This window comes from Lichenostomus cassidix, unplaced genomic scaffold (assembly GCF_008360975.1).
Source record: "Lichenostomus cassidix isolate B80296 unplaced genomic scaffold, HeHo_3.0 HiC_scaffold_40, whole genome shotgun sequence".
NCBI classification, from domain to species: domain Eukaryota; kingdom Metazoa; phylum Chordata; class Aves; order Passeriformes; family Meliphagidae; genus Lichenostomus; species Lichenostomus cassidix.
This window is the reverse complement of record NW_028147459.1, coordinates 1,438,840-1,452,530: the sequence shown is the minus strand read 5'-3', so window position 1 is coordinate 1,452,530 and position 13,691 is coordinate 1,438,840. Positions and strand designations below refer to the sequence as shown.

The 13,691-nt window shown below is 61.5% G+C and overlaps 1 protein-coding gene across 4 annotated transcripts in view; it reads right to left on the bottom strand.

Annotated features, from left to right (window-relative positions):
• The window catches only part of TAF6L (TATA-box binding protein associated factor 6 like), a 23,253-nt gene extending 10,301 nt beyond the window's left edge, over positions 1 to 12,952 (bottom strand). For 3 of the 4 annotated variants that reach the window (XM_085046423.1, XM_085046421.1, XM_085046422.1), the window contains exons 1-4: positions 12,786 to 12,952; positions 10,142 to 10,228; positions 8,543 to 8,693; positions 8,186 to 8,236 (exon numbers count right to left, since the gene is read on the bottom strand). In XM_085046423.1, coding sequence (XP_084902549.1) covers positions 8,186 to 8,236; positions 8,543 to 8,693; positions 10,142 to 10,228; positions 12,786 to 12,932 — 436 coding nt within the window. In that variant the 5' untranslated portion in view covers positions 12,933 to 12,952. Of the gene's footprint in view, positions 1 to 17; positions 151 to 3,084; positions 3,306 to 5,687; positions 5,763 to 6,693; positions 6,789 to 8,185; positions 8,237 to 8,542; positions 8,694 to 10,141; positions 10,229 to 12,785 lie in introns of all 4 variants that reach the window. The other variant, XM_085046425.1, reaches the window with a different exon arrangement.
• Positions 12,953 to 13,691: the final 739 nt, after the last annotated feature.

The window sequence follows — 13,691 nt, the reverse complement described above, 5'->3', positions numbered from 1 at the left end:
CCCGAAGCCCCCCATACCTTCCAGCCCAGGGCGTGCAGCCCCACCACAGCCCCGTAGTGAGAGCAGAGAGGTCTGACGGGATCTGCCAGAACCTTCTGGAGCGAGAGGAGGATCTGCTGGTAGAGACCCCTGACCAGCTCCCCGTGACTCCTGGGGGGACAGGGGGGTGTGAGACCCCCTGAGAGACCACTGAGACCACCGAGAGACCCTCGGGAGACCCCTGAGATCCCCAGGAGACCCCCGAGATCCCCAGGAGACCCCCTGAGATTCCCCAGGAGACCCCCAGAGAGAGACCCCAAAAAACCCCCCTGACCAGCTCCCCGTGACTCCTGCGGGGACAGGGGGGTGTGAGACACGGGAGACCACCGGGAGACCACCGAGAGAGCCCCTGAGAGACCACCGAGAGACACCTGGGAGACCCCAAAGAGACACCTGAGACCCCCGGAGAGAGACCCAAAAAACCCCCTGACCAGCTCCCTGTGACTCCTGCGGGGACAGGGGGGTGTGAGACCCCCTGAGACCCCCTGAGACCACCGAGAGACCCTCGGGAGACCCCCGAGATCCCCGGGAGACCCCTGGAGAGAGACCCCAAAAAACCCCCCTGACCAGCTCCCCGTGACTCCTGCGGGGACAGGGGGGTGTGAGACCCCCTGAGACCCCCTGAGACCACCGAGAGACCCCCTGAGAGACACCTGAGACCCCAGGGAGACCCAGGAGATGCCCAAGATCCCCAGAAGACCCCCAAGAGACCCCTGGGAGATCCCAGAGATCCCCAAGCGACCCCTGAGACCCCTGAGAGAGACCCCCAGGAGACCCCTGAGATCCCCAGGAGACCCCTGAGATCCCCAGGAGACCCCCGGAGAGAGACCCCAAAAAACCCCCTGACCAGCTCCCTGTGACTCCTGCGGGGACAGGGGGGTGTGAGACCCTCTGAGACCCCCTGAGACCACCGAGAGACCACCGAGAGAGCCCTGAGATCCCCAGGAGACCCCTGAGATCTCCGGGAGACCCCCGAGAGACCCCTGAGATCCCCGGGAGACCACCGGAGAGAGACCCCAAAAAACCCCCTGACCAGCTCCCCGTGACTCCTGCGGGGACAGGGGGGTGTGAGACACGGGAGACCACCGAGACACCCCCGAGAGACCCTCGGGAGACCCCCGAGATCCCCAGGAGACCCCTGAGAGAGACCTGAGACCCCTGGGAGACCCAGGAGATGCCCGAGATCCCCAGAAGACCCCCAAGAGACCCCTGGGAGATCCCAGAGATCCCCAAGCGAGCCCTGAGACCCCTGAGAGAGACCCCCAGGAGACCCCTGAGATCCCCAGGAGACCCCTGAGATCCCCGGGAGACCCCTGAGATCCCCGGGAGATCCCCGGAGAGAGACCCCAAAAAACCCCCTGACCAGCTCCTCGTGACTCCTGCGGGGACAGGGGGGTGTGAGACCCCCTGAGACCACCGAGAGACCACCGAGAGACCACCAAGATCCCCAGGAGACCCCCTGAGACCACTGAGAGACACCCGAGACCCCTGAGACCCCCGAGAGACCCAAAAAACCCCCGAGAGACTCCCAAGAGACCCCTGAGATCCCCAGGAGACTCCTGAGACCCCTGGGAGATCCCTGAGACCCCCTGAGAGACCCCCGAGATCCCCAGGAGACCCCCGAGAGACCTCCGAGAGACCACTGAGAGACCCCCCCGAGAGACCCCCGGGAGACCATTATTCCCAATCCCAATCCCATTATTCCCAATCCTATCCCATCCCATTCCCATTCCATGACCATTATTCCCATTCCATTCCATCCCATCCCATTCCATTCCCATTCCATCCCCACTTCTGTTCCCGTTCCTATTCCCATTCCCATTTCATGTTCTCCATCCCATCTCCATGCCAATCCCATCCCATTATCCCATCCCAATATTCCCATCATTCCCACCCCAATTCCCACCCCCATTCCCAAACCCCAAACCCCAATCCCATTATTCCCAAACCCCAAAGCCCACCAGAAGATCCTCCCCAGCAGCATGGCCGCGTAGTCGCGCAGCGTCCAGTGGTCATTCAGGGGGTGGATAGAGATGACCAGTGGCTCCAGGACCATCCCATATCCCATCCCCATTATTCCCAATCCCAATCCCATCCTATCCCAATCCCATTATTCCCATTCCCACCCCAACCCCCACCAGAAGATCCTCCCCAGCAGCATGGCCGCGGAGTCGCGCAGCGTCCAGTGGTCATTCAGGGGGTTGACCACAGCGGCTCCAGGACCATCCCACCCCAAATCCCATCTCCATCCCATCCCAAATCCCATCCCAAACCCCAAACCCCAATCCCACCAACCCCAAACCCCAAACCCCCACCAGAAGATCCTCCCCAGCAGCATGGCCACGTAGTCGCGCAGCATCCAGTGGTCATTCAGGCGGTGGATGGAGGTGACCAGCGGCTCCAGGACCATCCCACCCCAAATCCCATCTCCATCCCATCATTCCCACCCCAATCCCATTATCCCAAACCCCAATCCCATAACCCTAAACCCCAAAGCCCACCAGAAGATCCTCCCCAGCAGCATGGCCGCGTAGTCGCGCAGCGTCCAGTGGTCATTCAGAGGGTTGATGGAGGTGACCAGCAGCTCCAGGACCATCCCATCCCATCTCCATCCCAATCCCATCCCATCATTCCCATTATTCCAAAGCCCAATCCCATTATTCCCAAACCCCAAAGCCCACCAGAAGATCCTCCCCAGCAGCATGGCCGCGTAGTCGCGCAGCGTCCAGTGGTCATTCAGGGGGTTGATGGAGGTGACCAGCAGCTCCAGGACCATCCCACCCCATCCATCCCACCCCAATCCCAATCCCAATCCCATTATTCCCACCAACCCCAAACCACAAAGCCCACCAGAAGATCCTCCCCAGCAGCATGGCCGCGTAGTCGCACAATGTCCAGTGGTCATGCAGGGGGTGGATGGAGGTGACCAGCAGCTCCAGGACCATCTCATCCCACCCTATCCCATCATTCCCACCCCAATCCCATTATCCCATTATCCCATTCCCATTATTCCCAATCCCACCATTCCCAAACCCCAAAGCCCACCAGAAGATCCTCCCCAGCAGCATGGCCGCGTAGTCGCGCAGCGTCCAGTGGTCATTCAGGGGGTTGATGGAGGCGGCCAGCGGCTCCAGGACGCAGTAGAGGACGCTGCCCATCAGGCTGCCCACGTAGGAGCCCAGGCACAGGAAGGGGTTCTGGATCAGCGACCTGGCCAGGTGCAGCAGGCGGCTCAGCTGCTCCAGGTCGTGGCTGACGGATTTCACCTGGAGGAACGGGAGGGTTTTGGTGGGGGAACACACCTGGAGAGTCTCGGGAGGTCACAGGTCCTCCAGGAAGGACCTTGAGGTTCTCAATCCTTCCAGTTCCACCAGACTGGAGAGCCTCGGGAGCCTCTGGAGACCCTCAGGATCTCCCAGTTCCTCCAGGAACCACCTTGAGGTTCTCAGTCCTTCCAGATTGAGAACTGGAGATCCTCAGGAGCCTCTGGAGACCCTCAGGAGCCTCTGGAGAGCCCCAGGACCTCCCAGTTCCTCCAGGAACCACCTTGAGGTTCTCAATCCTTCCAGGACCACCAGACTGGAGACCCCCAGGACCTCCCAGTTCCTCCAGGAACCACGCTGAGATTCCCTCTGGAGCCCCCAGACCTCCCAGTTCCTCCAGGAAGGACCTTGAGATTCTCAAACCCTCCAGGACCACCGAAATAGAGACCCTCAGAGGCCTCTGGAGACCATCAGGAACTTCTGGAGCCCCCAGTTCCTCCAGGAACCACCTTGAGATTGTCAATCTCCCCAGGACCCCCAGACTGGAGACCCTCAGGAGCCTCTGGAGAGCCCCAGGTCCTCCCAGTCCCTCCAGGAACCACCTTGAGGTTCTCAATCCTTCCAGGACCACCAAACTGGAGACCCTCAGGACCTCCCAGTTCCTCCAGGAAGCAACCTGAGATTCCCTCTGGAGCCCCCAGGACCTCCCAGTTCCTCCAGGAACCACCCTGAGATTCCCTCTGGAGTCCCCAGGACCTCCCAGTTCCTCCAGGAACCACCTTGAGATTCTCAAACCCTCCAGGACCACCGAAATAGAGACCCTCAGAGGCCTCTGGAGACCATCAGGAACTTCTGGAGCCCACAGTTCCTCCAGGAACCACCTTGAAATTGTCAATCCCCCCAGGACCCCCAGACTGGAGACCCTCAGGGGCCTCTGGAGACCCTCAGGGGCCTCTGGAGACTTCAGTTCCTCCAGGAACCACCTTGAGATTCCCCCAGGACCTCCCAGTTCCTCCAGGAAGGACCTTGAAATTCTCAATCCTTCCAGGACCACCAGACAGGAGACCCTCAGGAGCTTCTGGAGACCCCCAGGGAGCCCACAGTTCCTCCAGGAACCACCCTGAGGTTCTCAATCCCCCCAGGACCCCCAAACTGGAGACCCTCAGGAGCCTCTGGAGACCCCCAAGACCTCCCAGCTCCTCCAGGAAGCACCCTGAGGTTCTCAATGCCCCCAGGATCTCCAAACTGGAGACCCTTGGGAGGTTCTGGAGCCCCCAGAGACTTCCAAACCTACCCCAGACCCCCTCAGGACCCCCAAACACACCCCTGGACCCTCAAACTCACCCCCAGACCCCTCCCAGGACCCCCAAACCCCAGAGCCCCCCCCAGGACCCCAGACTCACCCCTGCATCCCCAGGACCCCCAGGACCATCTCAGGACCCCCAACTCACTCATCCCCCCAGGACCCCCAGACTCACCCAGGACCATCTCAGGACCCCCAAACTCACCTCTAGATCCCCCAGGGCCCCAAACTCACCTCAGGACCCCCAAACTCACCCTGGACCCCTCCAGGACCAAACTTACCCCAGACCCCCTCAGGATCCCCAAACTCATCTCAGACCCTCAAATTCACCCCCAGACCCCCAAGGACCCCCAAACCCCACCCCTAGATCGCCTCCAGGACCTCCAGACTCACACCTGGACCCCCAAACTCACCCCCAGACTCACTCCAGGACTCCCAAACTCACCCCTGGATCTCCTCAGGACCCCCCCAAACCCACCCCAGACCCTCTCAGGACCCCCAAACTGCCCCAGACCCTTTCAGGACCCAAACTTACCCCAGACCCCTCAGGATCCCCAAACTCATCTCAGGACCCTCAAACTCACCCCCAGACCCCCACAGGACCCCCAAACCCACCCCCTAGATCCTCTCAGAACCCCAAACTCCTCTAGACCCCCTTGGGACCTCGAACTCACCCCTAGATCCCCTCAGGACCCCCAGACTCACCCTTGGGACCCCCAAACTCACCAAACACCCCTAAGACATCCCTAACTCACCCTAAAACCCCTTAGGACCCCCAACTCACCCTTGGACCCCCAGACTCATCCCTAGACCATCTCAGGACCCCAAACTCACCTCACAACCCCCAAACACTCCCAGTCCCCAGGACTGACCTGCCAAGACTGCCACCGCCCCCCAGGACCCCCAAACTCAACCCAAATACTCTCAGGACCCCCAGACTCCCCAGACCCCCACAGACCCCCACTCCCACCCAGACCCTCTCAGGACCCCCAGACTCACCCCCTGGACCCCCAAACTCACCCCCAGACTCACTCCAGGACCCCCAGACTCCCCCCAGACCCCCTTGGGACCCCCAGACTCACCCCGCTGACCACGTAGACGAAGTACGGCAGCAACGCCGCGATCTTGGGGTTACTCTGCAGGTCCTGCAAAGCCACCTGGGGGGACAGCGGGGGGTCAGGGGGGCTCGGGGGGGTCTTTGGGGATCGCTGGGGGGGTCTTTGGGGGTCCCAGGGAGTCTATGGGGGGTTCTGGGGGGGTCTTTGGGGGTTCTCAGGGGTCTCTGGAAGTCTGGGGTTCTCAGGGGTCTCTGGTGATCCCAGGGGGTCTCTGGGGGGGTCTTTGGGGGTCTCTGGTGGGTCCCAGGGGGTCTCAGAGGCATCCTGAAGGTTTCAGGGTGGTCCCAGGGGGTCTCTGGGGGTCTCTGGGGGGTCTCTGGATGGTCCCAGGGGATCCCAGGGGTTCCCCAGCCCCCCAGGGTGGTCCCAGGGAGTCCCAGGGGGGTTTCTGGGGAGTCTCTGGGGGTTCCTGGGGGTCTCTGGTGGGTCCCAGGGGGTCTTTAGGGGTCTCTGGGGTGTCCCAAGGTAAGGCCTGGGGAGGAGTCTTGGGGGGTCCTGGGGGTCTCTGGGTGGTCCCAAGCCCCCCAGGGTGGTCCCAGGGGGTCCCCAGACCCCTCAGGAGGTCCCTGATGGTCTCTGGGTGGTCCCAAGGGGTCTCTGGGTAGTCCCAGGTGGTCCCCAGCCCCCCCAGGGGGTCCCAGGGGGTCTCAGGTGGTCCCCAGCCCCACCAGGGTGGTCTCAGGTGGTCCCCAAACCCCCCAGGTGGTCCCCAGCCCCCCCACCTTCACGAGCTGGGGGTCTCTGGGTGGTCCCAGGGGGTCCCAGCAGTTCCCCACCCCCCCAGGGTGGTCCCAGGGTGGTCCCCAGCCCCCCAGCTGGTCCCCAGCCCCCCCAGGGTGGTCCCAGGGTGGTCCCAGCCCCCCCAGCTGGTCCCCAGCCCCCCCAGGGTGGTCCCAGGGTGGTCCCAGCCCCCCCAGCTGGTCCCCAGCCCCCCCAGGGTGGTCCCAGGGTGGTCCCAGCCCCTCCCCACCTTCATCAGCTGGGGGTCATCGCCCAGCACAGCACGAGTGACCTGCTGGTAGTACTTGAGGAGGTCATCGGTCAGCGAGGAGACGGCGCTGGGCACTGCGGGGGACGGGGGAGTCACCCTGGGGGGTGAGTTTGGGGGTCCTGGGGGAGCTTGGGGGGAGTTTGGGGGTCCTGGGGGGAGTTTGGGGGTCCTGGGGGGAGCTTAGGGGTCCTGAGGGGTTCCTGAGGGGATCTAGGGGTGAGTTTGGGGGTCCTGGAGGTCTCAGGGGAGTCTCTGGAGGGTCTTTGGGGGCCCTTGGGGTCCTGAGAGGGGTCCTGGGGGTGAGTTTGGGGTCCTGAGGAGTTTGGGGTCCTAAGGGGGTATTTGGGGTGAGTTTGGTGGTCCTGGGGTGAGTTTGGGATCATGAGAGGTCTAGGGTGAGTTTGGGGTCCTCGGGGAGCTTGGGGGTGCCAGGGGGTCTCAGGGGGTCTTTGGGGGTCTCTTTTGGGGTCCCAGGAGTCTCTGGGGGTCTTTTGGGCTCCCAGGAGTCTCTGGGGGGTCTTTGGGGTTCCTGAGGGGTCTGGAGTGAGTTTGGGGGGTCCTGGGAGTATCTAGGGGTGATTTTGGGGGTCCTGAGAGAGTCTAGGGGTGATTTTGGGGGGTCCAGGGGGAGTTTTCAGTCCTGAGGATCTAAGGGTGAGTTTGGGGAATATTTGCCTTGAGGCTTGGGGTAGTTTGGGGGTCTTGAGACGGTCTAGGGGTATTTTGGGGTCCAGGAGGTCTAGGAAGGGTTTTGGGGTCTCTGGGGTCCCAGGGGAGTCTCTGGAGGGTCTTTGGGGTCTTTGGGGGTCCAGGGTGAGTTTGGGGGTCCTGGGGTTCTTGGGGTCCTGAGGAGGTATTTGGGGTGAGTTTTGGGGTCCCAGGAGTATCTAGGGAGTTTGGGGGTCCTGAGGTGAGTTTGGGGGTCCTGGGGGGTATCTAGGGATGAGTTTGGGGGTCCTGAGAGAGTCTAGGGGTGATTTGGGGTCCTCGGGGATTTTTGGGGTCCCAGAGAGGGTCTGGAGTGAGTCTGGGGGTCCTAGAGGGATCTAAGGGGGAGCTTGGGGGTCCTGGGGAGTTTTGGGGTCCCAGGGGGTCTCTGAGGGGTCCTTTTGGGGTCTTTTGGGGTCCCAGGGATCTCTGGGGGGGGTCTTTGGGGGTTCTCAGGGGTCTCAGGGAGTCCCTGGAGGGTCTTTGAGGGTCCTGAGGGGGTCCAGGGGTGATTTGGGGGTCCTGGGAGTATCTAGGGATTTTGGGGTCCTGAGGGGTCTCAGGGGGTCTTTGGGAGTTCTCAGGAGGTCTCTGGGGGCTCTTTGGGGGGTCTTAGGGAGCCCTGGGTATCTTTGGGGGGGTCTTTGGGGGTCTCAGGGGGTTCCCAGGGATCTCTGGGGGTCCCTGGGGGGTCTCAGGGGTCTCTAGGGTGGTCCCAGGGGGTCCCAGGGGGTCTCAGGGGGTCTCAGGGGTCTCTCCTCACCTGCTCCCTGTGGCTCCAGGTTCCCTTTGCCATCCAGGTAGGAAACGTGAACTGGGGGAGAGCAGAGCCAACTGACTGGGGGGTCCCAGGGGGGTTTTTGGGGTCCCAGGAGGTGATTTTTGGGGTCCCAGGAGGTGATTTTTGGGGTCCCAAGGGGGTTTTTGGGGTCCCAGGAGGTGATTTTGGGAGGTTTTTGGGGTTTTTGGGGTCCCAGGAGATGATTTTGAGGTTTTTGGGGTCCCAGGAGGTGATTTTGGGACTGGTTTTGGGGTTTTTGGGCTCCCAGGATGTCATTTTGGGAGGTTTTTGGGGTTTTTGGGGTCCCAGGATGCAATTTAGGTGTTTTTGGGGTCCCACCTCGCACGGCGGTCTCGGCACAGCCCTTGGGGATGTTGGTGGCCAAGGCCAGCTCCACCAGGTTCACCTCCCTGTCCTCGGGGAAGAAGAGCTCGCCCTCGCGCAGCGGCCGGAACGGCAGCGACTCCTGCGAGCCGAAGCCACACACCGCCTGGGGACAGTGGGGACAGCTTGGGGACACTGGGGACACTGGGGACAGTCCTGCGAGCCAAAGCCACACACCGCCTGGGGACAGCGTGGGGACATTGGGGACATTGGGGACAGCAGCGACTCCTGCGAGCCGAAGCCACACACCGCCTGGGGACAGTGGGGACATTGGGGACATTGGGGACAGTGGGGACAGCAGCGACTCCTGCGAGCCGAAGCCACACACCGCCTGGGGACAGTGGGGACATTGGGGACATTGCTGGGGACATTGGGGACTGTGGGGACACTGGGGACAGTCCTGCGAGCCAAAGCCACACACCGCCTGGGGACAGTGGGGACAGTGTGGGGACAGTGTTGGGGACAGCAGTGACTCCTGAGAGCCAAAGCCACACACCGCCTGGGGACAGCATTGGGGACATTGGGGACAGTGTTGGGGACACTGGGGACAGCATTGGGGACATTGGGGACACTGGGGACAGCAGCGACTCCTGAGAGCCAAAGCCACACACCGCCTGGGGACAGCATTGGGGACAGTGTGGGGACAGTGTTGGGGACAGTGGGGACACTCCTGTGAGCCAAAGCCACACACCGCCTGGGGACACAGGGGACAGCTTGGGGACACTGGGGACAGTCCTGCGAGCCAAAGCCACACACCGCCTGGGGACAGCACTGGGGACATTGGGGACATTGGGGACAGCATTGGGGACAGCATTGGGGACAGTCCTGAGAGCCGAAGCCACACACCCCCTGGGGACAGTGGGGACAGCTTGGGGACAGTGGGGACACTGGAGACATCACTGGGGACATTGCTGGGGACATCATTGGGAACAGCGTTGGGGACATTGGGGACACTGGAGATATCATTGGGGACAGTGGGAACAGTATTGGGGACAGCATGGGGACATTGGTGACACTGGAGACATCATTGGGGACACTGGGGACAGCGCTGGGGACAGTGGGGACAGCATTGGGGACATCATTGGGGACAGTGTTGGGGACAGTGGGGAGCATTGGGGACGTCGTTAGGAATGGCAGGAACAGCATTGGGGACAATGGGAACACTGGTGACACTGGAAACATCACTGGGGACAGTGGGGAGTCCCCCCCAGTCCCCCCATCCCATTCCCAGTCCCTCCCAAACCCATTCCAAGTCCCCCCCAGTTTATCCCAGTGTTCCCAGTCCATCCCAGTTTATCCCAGTCCCCCACAGTCCCTCCAATCCCATTCCCAATCCCCTCCCAGTTTATCCCAGTCCCATTCCCAGTCCATCCCAGTCCCCCCAGTCCCTCCCAGTCCATCCCAGTTCATCCCAGTCCCATTCCCAGTCCCTCCCAGTCCATCCCAGTCCATCCCAGTCCCCCCAGTCCCTCCCAGTCCATCCCAGTTTATCCCAGTCCCATTCCCAGTCCCTCCCAGTCCCCCCAGTCCCTCCCAGTCTCCCCAGTTCCTCACCTCCACGTTGCTCCAGCGCAGAGCTCGGTTGAAATCCTCCACGGTGAGGCGACGGCGGCGAGTGTGCTTCAGGAACTGCGAGCTGTTCTGGGATAATGGGATAACGGGATAATGGGATAATGGAATACTGTGATAATGGGATATTGGGATAATGGGATAATGGGATAATGGGATATTGGGATATTGGGATAATGGGATATTGGGATATTGGGATAATGGGATATTGGGATAATGGGATATTGGGATAATGGGATATTGGGATAATGGGATAATGGGATTGGGATAATGGGATATTGGGATAATGGGATATTGGGATAATGGGATAATGGGATTGGGATAATGGGATATTGGGATAATGGGATAATGGGATAATGGGATAATGGGATATTGGGATATTGGGATATTGGGATAATGGGATATTGGGATAATGGGATAATGGGATTGGGATAATGGGATATTGGGATAATGGGATATTGGGATAATGGGATATTGGGATAATGGGATAATGGAATAATGGGATATTGGGATATTGGGATATTGGGATATTGGGATATTGGGATATTGGTATAATGGGATATTGAGATAATGGGATTGGGATAATGGGATTGGGAATGGGGATGGGAATGGGATGGGGACAATGGGATTGGGATTGGGATGGGATTGGGGATTGGGATGGGATTGGGAATGGGATGGGATAACGGGACTGGGAATGGGGATGGGATGGGATTGGAAATGGGATAATGGCATTGGGAATGGGATGGGATAATAGGATTGGGATGGGATGGGATTGGGAATGGATTGGGGATGGGAATGGGATTGGGAATGAGATTGGGATTGGGAAATGGGGATAGGATTGGGGATGGGAATGGGAATGGAGCGGAAATGGGAATGAGGATGGGAATGGGAATGGATTGGGGATGGGGATGGGGATGGGATTGAGATAGAATGGGATGGGAAGGGATTGGGAACAGGATTGGGAATGGGATCAGGACCGAGAATGAGACCAAGAATGGGATTGGGATCAGCACTGGGATGGGGAATGGGACTGGGATCAGCACCACGACCAGGAATGGGATCGGGACAGGTATTGGGATCAGCACCGGCAGCCCGGAATGGCATCGGGATCAGGACTGGGAATGGCACCGGGATCAGCACCGGGACCAGGAATGGCATCAGGGATGGAATCGGGGATGGGAATGGGACTGGGAACGGGGTCGGGAATAGCATTGGGACTGAGAATGGGATCAAGAATGGTATTGGGATCAGCACCGGGACCAGGGATGGGATCGGGAACGGGGATGGGAGTGGGAACGGGACTGGAATGGGATCAGGAATAGAATCGGGAATAGGAATGGGACCGGGATCGGGATCAGCACCAGGACCGGGAATGGGATTGGGGATGGGAACGGGAACGGGACCGGGACTGCTCCTGACCCACCCCGGTACCTGGGTCGCCTCCCGCAGCCGGTAACTCCTGGTTCCTCCCGGTTTCCCCGGTCCCCCCAATCCCTCCGGTCCCCCCCAGTTCCCCCCAGTTCCTCCGATCCTCCCGATCCCCCCGGTCCCCCTGTTCCCCTCGGTCCCCCCGGTACCTGTGTCGCCTTCCAGTTCCCCCAGTTCCCCTCAGTCCCCCGGGTCCCCTGCCCCGGTCCCCCAGTCCCTGTGTCGCTCCTGTCCCCCCCCCCTCTCGGTACCTGTGTCGCTCCCTGCAACTCTAGCTCCCCACCCCCTGTCCCTGTCCCCTGTCCCCTGTCCCTACCTGTGTGGCCTCCCGCAGCCGGTAGCACACATCCTCGGTAACTCCCGGTGTCCCCAGTCCCTGTCCCTGTCCCCTGTCCCCGTTACCTGTGTGGCCTCCCGCAGCCGGTAGCACACATCCTGGGTAACTCCCTGTCCCTGTCCCTGTGTCGCCCCTGTCCCTGTGTCACCCCCCTGTCCCTACCTGTGTCGCCTCCCGCAGCCGGTAGCACACATCCTCGGTAACTCCCGGTGTCCCCTGTCCCTGTCCCTGTCCCTGTGTCACCCCCCTGTCCCTGTGCCCTACCTGTGTCGCCTCCCGCAGCCGGTAGCACACATCCTCGGTCCCTCCCTGTCCCCCCTGTCCCTGTGTCAGCCCCCAATCCCTGTGTCACCCCCCTGTCCCTGTCCCCGGTACCTGTGTGGCTTCCCGCAGCCGGTAGCACACATCCTCGGTCCCTTCCTGTCCCTGTCCCTGTCCCTATGTCATCTCCTGTCCCTCCACTCCTGGTCCCCGTGCCCCCTCTCCGTCTACCCTGTCCCTGTGTCACCCCCCTGTCCCTGTCCCTGTCCCTGTCCCCTACCTGTGTGGCCTCCCGCAGCCGGTAGCACACATCCTCGGTAACTCCCTGTCCCTGTGTCATCTCCTCTGCCCCCGCTACCGGTCCCTGTGTCCCCTCTTGGTCTCCCCAGTCCCTGTGTCTCCCCCTGTCCCTGTCCCCTCCCTGTCCCTACCTGTGTGGCCTCCCGCAGCCGGTAGCACACATCCCCGGTTCCCCCCGGTGTCCCCTGTCCCCCCTGTCCCTGTGCCACCTCTCGGTCATACCTGTGTCGCCTCGCGCAGCCGGTAGCACACATCCTCGGTCCCTCCCTGTCCCTGTGTCCCCTCCCTGTCCCTGTCCCCTACCTGTGTGGCCTCCCGCAGCCGGTAGCACACATCCTCGGCCAGCAGCGCCAGCACGTCGTCGCCCAGCTCCAGCCCCGCGCTCTCGGCCATCAGCCGCACCGAGTCCCGCGGCAGCTCCACGAAGCGCCGCTCCTCCCGCTCCGCCATGGCCGCGGGGACACGCCCACCGGGGGACACGCCCACCGGGGGGCGGGGCATGCTAATGAGCCCGGCCAGGGTTGGCGGGAAAAGGGAAATGCGGATAGAGCGCGCGCGGGGGTTGGCGGGAAACGGGAAATGCGAAGAGAGCGCGCGCGGGGGTTGGCGGGAAACAGGATATGCAAATGAGCGGAGCGACGGGGTTGGCGGGAAGCTGGATATGCAAATGAGCGGAGCGAGGGGGTTGGCGGGAAGCAGGATATGCAAATTAAGCGCGCGGGGGTTGGCGGGAAACTGGATATGCAAATGAGAGGAGCGAGGTGGTTGGCGGGAAACAGGATATGCAAATGAGAGGAGCGAGGGGGTTGGCGGGAAGCAGGATATGCAAATGAGCGGAGCGAGGGGGTTGGCGGGAAATCGGATATGCAAATGAGCAGCGCGCGGAGGCTGCTGGGAACTCTACCACGCAAATGAGACTATCGCGGGGGTTGCTGGGAAGCAGAAAATGCAAATGAACCCGCGCCGGGGCGCGGCGGGAACACGAATATGCAAATTACCCGGGGGCGGGGCTTGCGGTGAACACGCCCCCCCCGAGAGGCGGAGATATGCAAATGAGCAGCGCGCTGGGCGTGGCACAACCCGGACATGCAAATGAGACCATCGCGGAGGTTTTGCCGGGAAATCGAACATGCAAATGAGCCCCGCGTGGGTGTGGCCAAGGAACGCCGATATGCAAATGAACCCGCGCGGGGGTTGCTGGGAACTTTC